This window comes from Melopsittacus undulatus, chromosome 4 (genome assembly GCF_012275295.1).
Source record: "Melopsittacus undulatus isolate bMelUnd1 chromosome 4, bMelUnd1.mat.Z, whole genome shotgun sequence".
Lineage (NCBI taxonomy): Eukaryota > Metazoa > Chordata > Aves > Psittaciformes > Psittaculidae > Melopsittacus > Melopsittacus undulatus.
Window position 1 is genome coordinate 36,048,339 of NC_047530.1, and position 16,549 is coordinate 36,064,887.

Genomic DNA, 16,549 nt, shown 5'->3' on the forward strand with positions numbered 1-16,549 from the left:
GTCACTGCGTGCCTGGGGCAGCGTCTAGGCCAAGGCAGAAAGGAGCTCACTCCAGGGACCAGGAGCCCCTGGGCTTCAGGGCACTGGGCACAGGTGTGGCCTGGACAGGGAGGAGGAAGGCTGGCGTGGTGGGTGCCCACGGTCAGGGCATGTCCCAGAGAGGAGCCTGTACAGGCCCAGGTCATGGACCTGAACCCCGGCTGGGATGCTGCTTTGTCAGCTATAGAATCGTAGAATCAACTAGGTTGAAAAAGACCTTGAAGACCATCAAATCCAACCATTACCAGCACTGCCAAGTCCACCATATCACAGGGTGCCTCATCTACACATTGCTTGAACATTTCCAGGGATGTTGATTCCACCACTTTCCTGGGCAGCCTGTTCCGGTGCCTGATCACCCTCTCCATGATGAAATTTTTCCTAATATCCAATCGAAACCTCCCCTGGTGCAGCTTGAGGCTGTTACCTCTAGTCCTATCACGTGCTACTCGGGAAAACAGACCGACCCCCACCTCACTACAACCTGCTTTCAGGTATCTGTACAGTGCAGTAAGCTCCCCGCCGAGGGCAGCGGGTGTCTGAACCAGCTGCTTCCCCTCACGGTTGGCTGCCGTCGTGGGGACTCCTCGGCGTTGCAGCGGCCACCTGCCCGCAGGGCCGCACGGCTGTACCCTGCCTCCAGCTGCCTCCCCTTTGGCCCGGGGCTCACGGGAGCGCCGCAGACCCCCGCCCGCCCCCCGGCCCCCCCTCTCTCCCTCAGAACGCACCGCATCAGGAAACTATTCGGGATATTTTTAGCGGCTTTTAACGCGATTTCGCAGCTGGAACCGGGCGGGGTCTCCCCGCTCCGGACCACCGCGAAGGGTCCGACCGCCGCCGCCACGACTGCCAGCAGGGGGCGTTCGCACGCCGCCGTCCAGACGGTGCGGAGGCCACGTCGGACGGCGCGCGGGGCCGCCCCGCAGCGGAGGGGCCCGGCCCCGGGGCGCGAGGGCCCGGCGCCGCCGGCAGCGCGGGGGGCGGCTGCGGGGCCCCGCAGGGGGGAGGGGCGGGTAGCGGCGGAGGAGGAGGAGGGCGGGCGGCTGTGGGTGCGCTGCTGCTGAAGCCATCAGCGCGGTGCTGCGGGCGAAGGCCGGGCTTCGAGTTCCCTCCCCCGTCCGAGCCCCGGCCCGGGCACGTCATGGGAGGGAGGTATAAAATTTAAGCTGCGAGGCCGCGGGAGACGCAGTGTGCGCGGGAGGGGAGGGGAGGGGCGGCGCTTTTCGGTGCGGTGCGCAGCCGGGGCACAGCGGGTGGCTGTGCGGGGAGCTCCGCGGTACCGCTCTCCCGGCCGCGGGGGGTCAGGCACCGGGCGATGTAGGACACGGGGCCCGGTGCGGGGATGAATGGTGCAGAGAGAGGGGCGGGCGCGGCGCTCCCCCCGCGGCGGCGGGGCGGTGCGGGCCGCTGACACGTGCGGCGGCGGGGCGCCCCCGGCTCCGCGGGACGCGGGGCGGCGCATGGGGAAGGAGCCCGGCGCGGCGAGGCACGGCGCCTGCCGCTTCTCCTTGCGGAGCGCTGCCAGCTCTTCCTGGAAGTCCTGAGTCGCGCACGGCGCAGTGAGTTCATGCACCTCCTCGCCAAACCTCAGCCTGCGGGATCTGGGGAGACTGCTGCCAGCACACCGCCCGGTCCCCCGCGCCCGCTCGCCGCCGCCCGGGGGCCGCTCCCGGGGGCCGCCGCTGCCGCCCCCTCGCACATGAAGATGTACGTGCAAAGGGCTCTGGTGCTGCTCTGCCTGCTGAGCTTTGCTACTGTGAGCCTCTCGCTGTCCTCCTGCACCACCTTGGATCTGGACCACATCAAGAAAAAGAGGGTTGAAGCCATCCGGGGCCAGATCCTGAGCAAACTGCGGCTCACCAGTCCCCCGGAGACAGTGGGGCCGGCCCATGTGCCCTACCAGATCCTCGCCCTCTATAACAGCACCCGGGAGCTGCTGGAAGAGATGGAGGAGGAGAAGGAGGAGAGCTGCTCGCAGGACAACACCGAATCCGAATACTATGCCAAAGAGATCCATAAATTTGACATGATCCAGGGCCTTCCCGAGCACAGTAAGTGCTGGGCTCCCCCCGCGCCGGCCGGGGTGCCGCGCCCGCGAGGCAGCCTGCCCGGGATCCCGGCCGCAGAGGGGGGGGCCGAGGGGCGCCGGGCCCCCGCGGGAGGGGCCGCGTTCCCTGCGGGGCGGGAGCGCGAAGAAGGGGGGAGGGGGGGGATTCTCCTCCTCCCCGCGGGGCAAGTGCGGCCGGGGGGGGCGCGGCGCTGCCCGAGCCAGGCGAGGGAGCCCCGGGGCGGCGGGCGCGGGGCACCGGCAGGACGGCGGGGGGCTGGGGGCAGCATCGGCCCAGGCCTCAGGCGGGAGCGGCGGGGCCAGCCAGTGTGTGGAGCCCGGACGTGTGCGGGATGTGGCGGTGGGATGCGGCTTGAGTGTGGAGTGAACCGTGCGCACTGGGCTGGGAGAAGGTGCGGGTCTCGTGTTTGGTGAAGGGCAGGTAGAGACGGACTCCTCCCTGCTCAAGCTCCAGCGCCTGCCGCAGAGATACCGGCAACTTGCTCGCTCTGTGCGGCACTCGCACAGTCCGAGGGGGGGGCACTTGCTGAAGAGGTTGCTAACGAGAGTTACACTGTCGAGAGTGTTACTCGGGTAATGAATGTGAGGCTCCAGAGAGTGAGTAGAAGATAACAGGGATGCTGAGCAGGTGCAGAGCAGACAGCTATGCTAAGGGGACCCCCAAGAGAACACAGGCACTAAGGAAACGTGACAGATGTTGAGCAGGTGTGGAACAGATGATGAGCAGGCCCAGATGCGGACACTAAACAGATTCAGGTGCAAAAGCTGAGCAGATGCAGATGCAAAGACAGAGATTGAGCAGACATGAACCCCAAGCAGACTGCAGATGCTGAGCACATGTAGGCAGAAGCAAACCTTTCAGTCTGTGCTTAGGGTTGGAAGATGTTGGCAGGCGTGCAGCCATACCACTATCTGGGGTGTCCTCCCATGATGTAGTGCAGTCCTGGGGACAAGATTTGAATGCTAGCAGTTCTGGGGAGGAGCTATGACTTGGTGCAGGCAGCCTCAGAATGCATTTACTCTGCCAGGTTTATGTTAATCTTGACATATGATGAGCTGGAATAAGAGTTACAGTGTGGTAATGCAACAAATTTCACTTAATCTCTAACAGACTGCGCTCCATATGGTTATATGATTAGCTCTTAGCTCAGGAGACACCAAGACCCGAGGAACAGAAGGTGCACGGAGTACAGCAGCTTACCCATATTTCAGCATTTTTGACCTACTGAAGTGTCGTTTGGGAAATTCTAAAAATATATGGGGAAACCAAGTGTCTGTGAAAAATAGCACAGCCTCACTGTGAACCAGTGTGTTCCGGGGAAGGAAGCGGGGAAGGCACAGCAGTGGGAAATGAAGTCACAGGAGTGGATTTGGATAAAGCAGAAGGGAAAGAGGAATGAAGATGTGATGCATGAGAAGGGACGGTGAGGAGGGACTGTGGATTGAGGAAGATTCCTATGGAAATGAATGAACCTGTCCCTGTAGGACACTGGGCAAGGTGCTGAGCAGCAGGTTCAAAAGACCAAGTAGTGCTGAGGTTTAATTCCTGGGAGTGGGCAGCACAGATGCTACCACCAGAGAAAGAGGAAACTTTGGAGCTGGGTCACAGCGGGAGAGACACGCTGCAGACAGCCTGTGGTGTCAGGAGATGTGCTCTTCTTGAAACCTGGGGAGTTTCATCGCTTGCACCATGGCTGAATCTGGCCCCATGTCTTCAGAAGTGGCCGATTTTCAACTTTCCCATGGCTCTGTCCCTGTGCCAGGTGGTGATCTCAGAGCACGCGCTGAGCCAGGGGCAGCCTCCTCTGGGGGGAAGGGGAGGACTGCTCCATTGAGGGAACTGTGAGGACGAGACAGGCAAGTCTGAAGCGTGTGTGCACGCACATTCGCATACACACGAACTGTTCTAGCTCCAAACCATTAGTCAAGCAGCTCCCTGGCTCAGATAACTCATCCTTCTCAAGGACTTCAGGCCCAAATGTCAGGAGAACTAAGGAGCAAAAATAGCAGCGTGGAGAGCCCCATCCTTCTAGGAAGGAAGGATATTCAGGAGCAGGTTCCCCATCCCTACTTTGAGCTGCTTGGTGACTTACAGATTGGTTTTTTTTCTGCTGTGCCTCTCAGGCTCATTGCCTGAATTACAGGGGACTTTCAGATAATAACTTTGTCTTGACCAGCCATTCAGTTCAAGGTCCTCCTGAAACTCATGGGAGTTCAGACCTGCTTAAGCACTGATTTGGTTAGGTTCAAATTCAGAGAGCATCTGCAGTGGTCCTGCAAATGGCTTTGCTGACCTTCCTGAAGAAAAACAGATGCCATTTTCCAAGCCAGCTTGAGAGACAAGGCAATCAAAGCCATGGGTCATTGGGGACAAGCGTCTCCTCCCTCCAAGCTTGTCACCTGCAAAGTTCCAGATGACCAGTATTTTTTAATCCAAAGTTATGCAGCTTTGGCATGGAACACCTTGAAGTAGCAGTGGTGTACTATAGAGTGAAGCAATACCTGCTCACAGACAGCCTGTTCTTCCTTGACATCAAACCCTTCTTGGGGCTTGCCAGGAACAGCAGCTGTGTAGGATGTGCAGCACATGGAGAAGCTGCACCTCACTGAAAGCAGTGGTAGGAAAAGGGAAGATCCCAAACGAACCTGCTCTCTGTAATATGTTGTCCATACTAAGAGGCTACTGGTCTCATAATTCGTGCAGTAAACAGCTCTGGGCTGTTCGGGTTCTACACTAACAGCAGGGTCTGATGGTGAGGATACATCCTGTCATGTGAGACACAGCCTGGCATGGGTATGTAGGGTGTCACAGATTCTCTGTCTCCAGGCTCGGTTACTGCCACTGAGTGATGTAGACTGTAAGAGCCTGCAGGAGTACTGCCTCCAGGCTTTGCTCCATGCTGGTAGGTGGAAAGTAGACACATCCGGATTCCAGTGTGATTAACACACCTGAGCTGGGACTGGACCAAGTTCCCTGACAAAATCCCCTCACCTCCTTTGTGTGTGCCCTCTTGCAGAAACAACTCTGCCCCAAAGCAGTCAGCTTCCTGGGTGTTTGACCTGTATCCTGGACACACTGCTGCGAGAAGCAGGCACCAACCGCACAGTGTTCACAGTGAAACACAGAATGCATGTCCATCTCACCATCACAAAGGGCTTGTTCACAGGGTATGAAGGGAACATGAAACTTCTTAGGGAAGACAGCTATTACTGTTTCCACTAGGTCTTCCAAGACACCAGCACCTTGCTGGTGAAGTAGGTAGAAGGCAATATGGGAACAGCAGGGAAAATACAGCAGATACAGTACTCTTACCACCATGGCTGCCTAACAGCCATAAATTGTAAGGATAAACAGAGATCTGTCTCTCATCTGCACTGTAGTGTGGGACTGGATCTGCAGCCTCTGAACAGATTGTCAGATAAAGCACTACTGCTGCAAACAGATACTGGGCTAGGCTGACCAGTAGTCTGATCTAGAAGGGCATTTCCGATTATTGCATTACCGGCACATCCGTCATGGACAGGCAGCCAGGTATGAAATGGAAGGGCAGGCTATTAACAGCACTATTAATAGGGCTAGGACTGCACAACAGCTTCAGGGGGGTATTAAAACACAGTATCTACCTAAGTCTAGGATGCAGAACAGTTACTTATCAGTGTTAGACTTCAGCTAGGAAGCCTTTGGGCTGTTAACGAGATCAGTTTGGGTTTTCTGCTGTGCTTTTCTGTGGCATAAAACCTAGAACTGATCATAGTGGTGGAGTGCCAACAGTGGGCGTCCTCACATGGCTTGGTGTACTGTTCGCGCTGCAGGATTGTTGAGCTGAGCATATCAGCTCATGGCTGCAGGGGAGTCTGGTCTCCTGGGACTGCTGAACCTCCATCTCTTCAATAGCAGCCAGAGACTTTCCTATATGGGAAGCTGTTCATTCAGTGGTACAAATGACAACCCCCCTCCCCCACCTCCAATTGAAGCCCAGTGTGAGCTTTAGCTTACTCAGTAAAGCTTTAGCTCCCAAAGAGTATATCTTTGTAAACTGTCAGCCTCCTGCTTGCTGAATCCGAGTTTAGCACAAGAAAGCAACCTTCATCTTCACGGACATGACTCTGGAAGTGCATCAGTGTTGCTCAAACCAGAACCTGGTGTGGGACGTGAACCTTGGTGCTCAGGTGCTGCTTCCCTGGAAAGACAGTAATGTTTGTGCAGAGAGGGACAGCTTCAGGAATCAGCTGGAAGGTTGCTTCAGTTGGGGTTTCTAGCCTGTTTGTCACCGGCTGGAACTGTGGCTGAGAACAGGAGATAGTTTTTCTTTCTGTTTGTTTGTTAAAAAAACAGCTGTCAGCTGACAGGAGCCTCATGTAGCACTGGGCAACAGTCAGAGCTCATACAAGAGGGCTGCAAACAAACGTGCACGTGGGTGTAGAGCAGGAGCTGCTGAGTCTTGTCTGCAGGAAGCCTTAATGATGCTAGAGCCTTGGAAGACTAACAGAAGTCAACAGGAGAGGAACAACAAAGATTTTTTTCCATGGGACCAAAATGGTTCCATTGAAGAGAAGCTTATTTTCTCTTGAAGACTCTGTTTTGGACCTCATAGCTTTTACCTGCTCTTTTCTGGGGCATCTGTGAAATGTATTTTTCTGTTCAGTGGGCATACATAAACACACAGAACATTTCCTGTTCACGTATCCAATCTCCACAGGCCTCTCAGCACTGTTACTCTGACCTTGAAGAACTCTATCTAGTACTATTCATTAATTCCTTCTCCAGGTTATGAGTTAGAACTGATCTTAAAACTCAGTTTTTTCAGTACACACTCAATAGTCACTGCACTGAAATATCTTTCACACCTCATGCTTTGTGGACACTTGGCTGGCTTTCACTATAAGGGTTTGTAAAACTAGGAATCAATGGCACTGGAATCCTTCATGTCTCCAGGATGATCAGTCACACCATCATCCCTGCTGTAAACGGGCCCCACTAGCTGCAAATTTTGTTTAAATATCTGACATCCTGCCCCTATGCCCTATGGTTCTCAGTCCTTCCATCTTTCTTTCTCCTAGATGAGCTGGGCATTTGTCCAAAAGGTGTCACCTCCAACGTATTCCGCTTTAATGTGTCCTCGGCAGAGAAGAACAGCACCAACTTGTTCCGGGCCGAGTTTCGGGTGCTGCGTGTGCCCAACCCAAGTTCCAAACGCAGCGAGCAGCGCATTGAGCTGTTCCAGGTGAGTACTCTTCTCACCTTCCCTTGTGCTTGAGCCCATTGTAGCTTGGCTGCTTTATGCCTGCCTTAGTTGATATGTGCAGGGCCACAGAAGACAGAGGAGACTGCATGCTGTACCCCAGGCTTCTTCCAGCATATGCGGTGATACAGTCACCTTTCTTTCCTTTTACAGTGTGATGCCAACTTTTCGCACTCACACTGGCTGGCTGCTCTGGGCACTCTGGCATGGGGCCCACTGCAGCTTTTGCTGCACTGAGATGGGGGTTGGAAGGGGAACCCCTCACCACTGGAGCAGTCCTGACCTTTGTGTCACATCTGCTGCCTACGTCCTTTGGCAGTTTTGTTCCTCGGGCTGTCACAGTACAGTTGGTGCTAATCCAGCGGGTGGAGCTCGCTGTCTTGTCACTGATTTACTGCAAAAATAATGCTAGCTTTCAAAGTTCCTTCAGCAGCAGCTCCTCAGGGGCATCATTCATGGCACTAGTACTTATCTGGAGATTGGTTTGAACTCATGGACTCCCCTGGCAGAATAAGGTCTGATTCAGGTTTCAAAGTGGTCTTAAGTTGGCCTGGACCACCCAGCTAATGGTATAGTCCGACATCCAGGTGGCACATTCCCACAGGCTAATGTCTGTCTGCTTTGCAGTAAAAGCACAGCTGTAATTGCCCTATGGCTGGTAGCTTTTGAGAGCTTCCTGGAATTCAGCTTCAAAGGTCAGAGCAATTCTCCGCCAGATGACACAACTGACAAAGAGGCAATCCCAGAGCTTCTCCATAGATTCAGTGCTCTGTGCAGTGAACTTGGGGTCCTGCAGGAAGGAACGCTTTGCACAGGCTGTGGCTGTTTGGAAGCAGGAAGAGGTGTCAGAGGAGGGGGAGAAGTCTCCAAACCTGTTCAACGTGGGTGTGGTTTGATAGGAGTTGAAGAGGGTAGGACACATGACAACACCACTGTGTAGGACTCAGTAGGCTTGCTGGGCCTGCGGCAAGATGCTGTATTGCCCGCTGCTGGGCAACTCTAGAGCCCAGATTGGTTGTGAAGTATGTCCTCTCACCTGTGCCAGTGTATTCCTGGTGTCTCATTTGGCAGGACCAATCTTCTGAATTAGGTTTTAGCAAGCTGTGGAAAAACTAAAGACCCAAGACTGTACCTTCCATATGTGCGACACTGGCTGATTCTCTCTACCGCTCCTTTTCACGCAGATCCTTCGGCCAGATGAGCACATAGCAAAGCAGCGCTACCTCAGTGGCAGAAATGTACAGACACGGGGCTCCCCTGAGTGGCTGTCCTTCGATGTCACCGAGACTGTGCGTGAGTGGCTTCTGCACAGAGGTAGGGGTCTTAGCTGGACCGTTTATTGAGGCATCCATAGAAACGTGGATCAGTGTTGATAGGAATATTGCTCTGCTCCCCTTTCTGCAGGAGCTTGGTTCACATAGAGAGCAGCTCCTTTCAGTCTGAGAACAAACCTTCCCCCAGAGAGCCACCTCAGTGTGTGACGTTTGCTAGATTACGGGCTCTGTCCTGGAGTCCCCACTGTGTAGCTCTGTGGGCTGAGTCAGAATGAGGATTCATCCTCTGGAGGAGGAAATTGTTTTCACTGAGACATGCTGGAACTTCTTTTTGTTCTTCAGTTCTGAGCCCAGAGGGGACCCCTCTGCTTGTCTAAACTATGATCTGTAATACATTAAAAAAATAGGCTTGCTCGGGTTTAATTTTCGTGTGGAATGAAGCAAATCTAATAGAGAGAAAAAAGGCAAGATTCCCAGTTTCATTAGCTGTTTACAGCTTGTCATGTATAAAGGTGAGGAAATACCAGAGCCTGACACACATAGATGGAAGTTTTAGCACTGCAGAGAACATACCTCTGTCACCACTGGGCAGCCCAACAGATACTTACAGGGCAGCTCCCCCCAAGAACACTGACCCCATTTACAGCTGAAGTTTAGGCACCATGATTCACAGCTGGACTGGCCTTGCAGATAGAAGCGAGGTGCCACTGCAAACTGAAATGCAGGTGCTGGCAAGCAGCTGCTCCCTGGAAGGGTAAGATGTGAGCTTGTAAGCTCCTCCTTTTTCAACCAATCTAAGTTGTGTCCTGATGGCTGGAGTTCAGGGCTGGAACTGCAGTGAGCTCTGGGCCCGCACTCTAGCTGACAAGACATCACAGAGTATACAGTGCTTGAGAAAAAAGGTGCTAGGCACCTCGTCAATGCCCCGGGGAGCCAGATGTTTTAATTCATGGCACAACATAAAAAAGAACCTTTCATAAGAGTCTTATGTTCCCTTAGTCAGGCCCACACAGCATGACTGGTCCAGGAAGTTATTATGAAAATAGACTTGCCTCTGGAAAGTGTGTGTGACTTAGACCGCTAGCAGTTCAACAAAACAGGAGGCTGCAGCTGCTGAGAAGAATGCTTCCAGTGAAATTACTTGTCCATATCCAACCCGCTCATTTTCACATCTCCTTCAGACACTAACCAGAAGCCAGAGAGTAGACAGGTACTGAGGATGGCAAAACTGCTTTAACACAGACACTGCAAGCCAGCTCTTCAAAATACTTGTGTTCCAATGGAACTCCTTGAAGATCACAAACGCTTTTGGATGCTAAATAGCCTAAAAAACAATCAGGAGCACCCTTCTCACCTGTGCAGGAAACTCCCTTTAGCAAGAGCAAGGCTTTTTGCACAGGTGAAGCAACAGGATTCTGCTTTCCTTTCCAAGGCAGCTTCTGTCCCCAGCTCTGATAGCATCCTTGAATTTGAGATTGACCTGCAGTCTAGGAGTTACCACAGTAGGTGTCTTCAGTGAAACTTCCCTGCGCCAGGAGCTGTCCCAGCTGTGGAAGACTGTTTCTCATGGAGTCGTCTTCTTTGCAGAGTCCAACCTTGGCCTGGAAATCAGCATACACTGTCCTTGCCACACTTTTCAGCCCAACGGGGACATCTTGGAGAATTTGCACGAAGTCTTGGAGATCAAGTTCAAAGGTGATAAAGAGCTGGGTTATGAGAGGCTGTTGGGGAAGGGAAAGCCTGGAGTATCTAAACTGAAAAACAAGGTCTTGCTTTGCATATTTAAGCATTATACATTGCACAACTTTTGTCTTCAGGCATATGCATCAGGTTTTGCATGCTAATTATATGGGTACACCTATTTTGTACATAGGTTAGAAATGGAAAAAATTAAATGCAGGCTGGGTAGGTTTGCAGGATTGTCTGCAGAAAGGAGTAGTTTTGTATTTCAACGGCTCTCCGGGAAGTGCAGCTTGATGTCTTCTCAGATTTCTATGGAGGCTCTGCTTTCCAGTGAGGGTGACAGAAACACAAGGAAGTCAGGCATCCTTTGTGAGGTGGCCCAGAGAGTCAGTGGCTTGGATGGCCTAAGAACTAGCAACCTCCTGGCTTGCAGCCCTGGGCTGCAGCCACTGGCCCCCACAGGCTCCATTTCCGAGGCTGTTCCTCGGAGTGCCAATGATCTGACATCTTCTTTAAACCATTCATCTTCCTGACTGTCCTGGGACTGAAGCCAGGAGTGAGTGGGATGGATTAATGGCCCCACCACGAGTTTGCAAATGGTAAAACAGGTGGCCCATAAACCTCTAATTCAGGCCTGCAGCAGTCAGATTCACCAGGACTAAAGGGGTCCCTGTGAGGGAAGAAGTTCCCAGAGTGAGTGGACATGGTGCGTGAATCCCTTTCACTCTGGTTTAAGGGTAGGCATGCGAATGTTAAATGTACTGAAAAGTCTTGTTGCAGACTTCCACACTGATTTCTTCTTTGTGGATCCTCTTTTCCTCTGAAGGCATTGACAGTGAGGACGACTATGGCCGTGGGGATTTGGGGCGCCTGAAGAAGCAGAAAGACTTGCATAATCCCCACCTCATCTTGATGATGTTACCTCCACATCGGCTGGAGAGCCCAGGATTGGGAGGCCAGAGAAAGAAACGGGCCTTGGATACCAACTACTGTTTCCAGTAAGTAAGAAACCTGCCTGGAGTGATGAGGTCCCTCCCATGCCTGAGGTGGGCAAGTCTGGAGAGACTTCATGCCACTGGGAAAGGCAGAGGCCTCCAAGGGGGTTGTGGGTCACCATGGAGCCACAGGAGGAGCACAGCTCAGCCAGCCGCTTCTTGTGGTATCCAAGAAGGGGATGCTGGCCAGTACAGCAGTTGCTTTGTGCTTCTGGCTGAGCCACTGGATTGAAGTAAATTTGCAAGCAGTTTCCTGGAGCACAGCTTGGGCAGGGACCCATGGCAGCACCTGCTAGCTCCAGGTGCTGGAGAGCAGCCAGGTGCTGCTGTGGGCAAGTGGGGTGCTGCCTCCCTGGGCCAATGGTAAAGCTGCCTTCCAGCAGGCATGAACAGTGCCAGGCTGCTGAGCTGCCCGCCACTGCTCGCCCATGCTACTGCTCTGCATGTGGTACAGGCAAACACCACATCCCACTGGGCACTGCTGGTACAAGTTCTGCTCAGGAAGCCACATCATACAGTCGCATATAAAACCTCTCTTTAGATTCACTGTGTTTTAATACTGTGTTTCAGGAACCTGGAGGAGAACTGCTGTGTGCGCTCTCTGTACATCGACTTCCGACAGGACCTTGGCTGGAAATGGGTCCACGAGCCTAAGGGCTACTTTGCTAACTTTTGCTCAGGCCCTTGTCCATACCTCCGCAGCGCAGACACCACCCACAGCACGGTACATCCTGTCGAGGCTTATGGCTCTAATTCCCCCTCTCTCCCCAAGTGATCAACACCTGCTTTCTTCAGAGCAACAAAAGCAGTTTGGATCAATACTGGTAAAAAACTGTCCAAGGAAACTGCAGAAGAGCCTAGGTGGTTCAGCAGGGAAAATGTGCTTCCTTTGGAATTAATACTGAGTCATTGGTTCCAGCCAAATGTTGAGGAGGAGGATGCTGTCTCTCAGATAAGATGTGAAATAGCAGGACTGATGGGTTTAGGGCACTTATTTGGTAATGGCCACAGTATCAACTGAATTGTTCACATCAAACGTCAACTCTGGTAATTAACTTCTGCCTAAATTTCTCCTGGAGTCTGCACTGGAGAGAGGATTTTTCTACACTCTGTGACAGGTTGTCATGCAAAACTGTTGTGCCATGGCACACAGCTACAGGGGCAGCTGTAGCCTGAAAGTGAAGGGAAATCTGTGTCCATGTCCAAAAGTGAACATATCTACGCCGTAAGCTCTCCTTTCTGCATAGGCAGCTGTAGAACTCTCATCTGACCTACAGCAGGGAGAAACCTACTAGGCAGTGAGATTCATGAGTAAAAACTGGCAGAAAGCAAATGTTCTTAGGTAAGCTAGGCATAACTCTTTAACATGAGCACACTAGGCAATCTTTGGGAAGAACTCTACCTGAGCCTGGCTACTGTCTAGACTGGAAGAAATAAAAGCAATGGAAAAGCACAGACATGAGAGAAGTACCATGGGGAGAAGACAGACTAAGGAGCGGAAAGTCCATTGCTGAGGCAAGAAAAGCCAGAGGAAAATCATTTTCTTCTCTCCACAGAAGGGAAAAGGCAGCAATCCAAACAATGCAGCAGCTCACTAGCAACTTAGCTTCAGGATTCACTAAAAAGGTTACTAGAAAAAGTAAATTCAGCTGAACAACAGATAACTGGATGATACTGCAGAAAGGATGCTAACATTTTCTTGAGAGTTTGCAAGGCTCACTGGAACTCAAGGACTGTATCAGCAGGAACAATCTATGGGAATGAAGAAGTGAACAGATGCTGGGTATTAAGCACAAGACCAGGCAGGAGAATGAACAGCTTAGAAAGGGTAATGGGCATGTAGCTTTACCATCTGGTTGTCCTGAGAAGCTCTCTACTAGATAACTGGACTGAATCAGTATGAGAGAAAGGAGATTTTAGAATGTTCCTAATGTTCTTTATTTTCTTGAGCAAGAAAGGAAACGATCAAGCGTTAAGGTCAGCCGAATGATCCAAGAAACCTTTAGAACAATATAGCTGCTGACAGCTTGCTGGCAACACTTAGGAAAAACATGGTGAAAAGATTTCTCACCACTCTTTAACCTACTGTCTGTTGGGTAGAGTGCCACCAGAGCATGTGGTACCCCTGTAGTACAGCCAGGGGTACTTTGCTCAGTATCCCAGATTGCTGCTACCAGAATGACTGTGATTATATGGATTTGGATGATAGAACAGAACGTTTCCTTAACATTTCTTATCCCCAAAGATAAGATAGTTAAACAGACAATGTACCAGACCCTGTTGTTTGTACCAGATAAGCCCTAATGAGACCATAGTAGTGCAGGTGAGATTATATTTTGGCCCCACAACTCAAGAATTTGCCTACTGCTGAGAAGTGGCCACTTCTGGCAAGATACATGGCAACTGTTCTGTAGTGGTTGCGTGGCTGAAGTGTACAGTCATCTGTGGGTTAGGGCCAGCTGGGAGGAGGAATCCAGTGGGATCCCACAGGACACTCTCCTGGCTCCAGCTTTATAGTGTAGTGACTCGGAGAATGGAGTGGAAGGAGAAAGCATCAGACAGTTCAAAGCTGCGTGGGAACTGAAGATACACAAGAGGATTGGCATCCATGCAGTGCTATCTAGAGATGTTGGTTGAAATCAGCAGTATTGATGTTCTTTCTTCTGGTTTCTTTAACAGAACCCAAGACAACATGGCCCGAGGCTGGTTACACCCAGCTGTGTTAAAAGCAAAAATTGTGACACCATTCTAAGTCAGAGATAAAAGGAGACAATACTTGGACTTCTTCAACCCTTAAACATTAGCCACAGAGCAAGGCTATTACAATTAAAAATTGGCTTAAGAGTCAGGCCAGGGCAAGTGAGACCCTTTAGAGGCAGACCATAATCGGGAAGTACTGGGGAGGCGAGTACTGGTTGTCTGAGGGAAATACCCTCTGATGAGCATATTGCAAACACCTAGAGACCGCTTGGCTTTGCTTCCTATCTTCAACCAGCTTAAATGTATTCCTTTGTCTCACCGCATTTGCTTTGTTTCTGCAGGTGCTGGGCTTATACAACACGCTGAACCCTGAGGCATCCGCTTCTCCTTGCTGTGTTCCCCAGGACCTGGAGCCACTCACCATCTTGTACTATGTTGGGAGAACCCCCAAGGTGGAGCAGCTCTCCAACATGGTGGTGAAATCCTGCAAGTGCAGCTGAAAGGCACCCTGGCCCGCCCAAAGCCAAGAGAGAAACTGTCAGCACCCACTCCTGCTCCCAGGCTAACACAAAAGGAACCGTGGGTCAGAGACTACGCATGCTGAGGGCTGAGTGCCAAACCCTGTGGCTTAGGATCTGGCAGCCCTTAGGGATCTCTTCTGTAACATTTCTTGGTCTTGTTGGCGATGTCATGTTCCTTCTGGGAATTTGGTGACACAAAGGCCACACACTCCAAAGTGGCTGGACAGTTTGTGCAGAAGAGGAGGATCTGAGCACTGGGTGGTTGAGCAGGGAAAGCATGGGAATGAGAAAGAGCAGGTGCAAGGGGAAATGGAAATGGGGATATGTTTTCTGTTCTAGCTTCAGTGATAGCAAGGCCTCAGCCCTCCCCAATGGCCTGAAGATTTAAAAGTTTCCTCTGTAGGAGGAAACCCCGAAAGTTTCTTCAGAGAAAGAAAATGCACCAAGGAGGGAAGCTGCTGAGAGAAAAAATGCTCAGAAAGAACACTTAGACTTCTGTTCCTCAGAGCTGTGATCCAGGAGTCCTGCAACTGAAACTGTGTGCCTGTCAAACTTGGAAGTTCAGTTTCAGATCCTGGCTGTTGGTTTCTAAAAGCAAACTGTAGCTCCCAGCCAGCCTGCTGAGGGTGGGCAAATACAAAGAAAGAGGGTGCTGAGACCATTTTCAGAGGGACTGATGCCTCTATTCAGCTCTTTTCCCCTTCCTGGAGTTTCTGCGAGATGGTTTCTGGGTCAGGGCAGGAGCAATGTCTGTGGGTACCTGAATATTGGGCCTGAGGACTGTTACACCCCTTGTCTGTTGTGGTTTGTGAGCTGCTTTAAAGCGTTCTGCACGATGACCTGAACATGGCCCAGACCTCACCTACCAAGACTTAAAAAATAGTAATCTCAAAAACATTGTAAAAAATAAATATGGGGGGGAGGGAGGGGGGTGGAAGATGCTCTTTTTTTCACAAGCAAGTTGTTTGTTGGAGGGTTAGATGGTTTGCTGTATTTAAATTGCTACTGCTGTGGCATACTCAGTCAGTCTAAAAATCTTTTCCCTTTCCAAAATGTCTCTTCAAAGGAACAGACAGAATTTAGGTCAGCCAGAAAGACCCAGAATGGAAATTCCTTGGTATCCTCAAACTGTGCCTGGTGTCTATGTGCCCTGTGCCGCCCTAGTCCTTCAGACACGTACACATCACCTCTGGCATCTGCTTTTGAGAGATTCATATAAAACTCCCTTCAAACATAAAACACTTCCAACAGTACTGTTTAAAAACCAGGGCAGTGCAGCTGCCACAGCTGACAAATGTCCTATGTCCATTTGCATATATATGGTCTGCCAGTACAGAGTTGTACACGCAGGTAAAAAACATATCCCTCCTGATTTACCATGAACGTTGGAGATGCTCATAAAAAGCTCAGAGTTGTTGCCCAGGCAAGAAATCAATTCACTGTTCTAAAAAGTATTGGCTCTTTCAGCCACAGACTTTTCCCCAGTGCTCGAATACCATGTGAGACTTAGAAGGTTGCCTCTTAAGACTGTCCAAACCATGACTACTTAAAGTCATGTTCTAGAGACCACAGAGGTTCCTCCTGGTCCCCTCCCAGTTCCTGGTCCTAATCGCCTGTGCCCAGGACTCTCCATGGTCAGATCAGAATTCAGCTCTTCCATCAAGCCCTTCACAACAGTGGCCGCTTCCGTATACCTCACATCAGGCTGCCATAACATGTAATCTCAAACATCTCAATAAACTGTAAACAACCCTTCCTGTACCATCACCAGTTGGCTAGGGATCAGCAAGGGTGGGTCTGTGGAGGGAGGCCACCAACCTGTGTGACACTTTGGCTGGGGCACACATGCTCTGATAGAGGCACTCCTTAATGCTTAGCTTTATCCCTTTAATTTCTCTGGGCCTCCTTGACCTGTCATCGGTGTGATCATGAAGGCACAGCTCTGATCAGTTCTGCAGCACTACTGTGCTCTGTACAGTGCTCTATGCCCATGCTTCCCAGCTGTCTGCCCAAGAAGGGCGTAAAT

At 51.5% G+C, this 16,549-nt stretch overlaps 1 protein-coding gene across 1 annotated transcript; it reads left to right on the forward strand.

Moving 5' to 3' along the window:
- The first annotated feature begins 1,447 nt into the window (after positions 1 to 1,447).
- Positions 1,448 to 16,275, forward strand: TGFB3 (transforming growth factor beta 3). Its single transcript, XM_034061698.1, has 7 exons — positions 1,448 to 2,090; positions 7,169 to 7,332; positions 8,535 to 8,664; positions 10,212 to 10,319; positions 11,134 to 11,305; positions 11,873 to 12,026; positions 14,344 to 16,275. Exons 1-7 carry the CDS (start codon positions 1,607 to 1,609, stop codon positions 14,500 to 14,502), a joined length of 1,371 nt encoding a protein of 456 aa, XP_033917589.1. The 5' UTR covers positions 1,448 to 1,606; the 3' UTR covers positions 14,503 to 16,275.
- Positions 16,276 to 16,549: the final 274 nt, after the last annotated feature.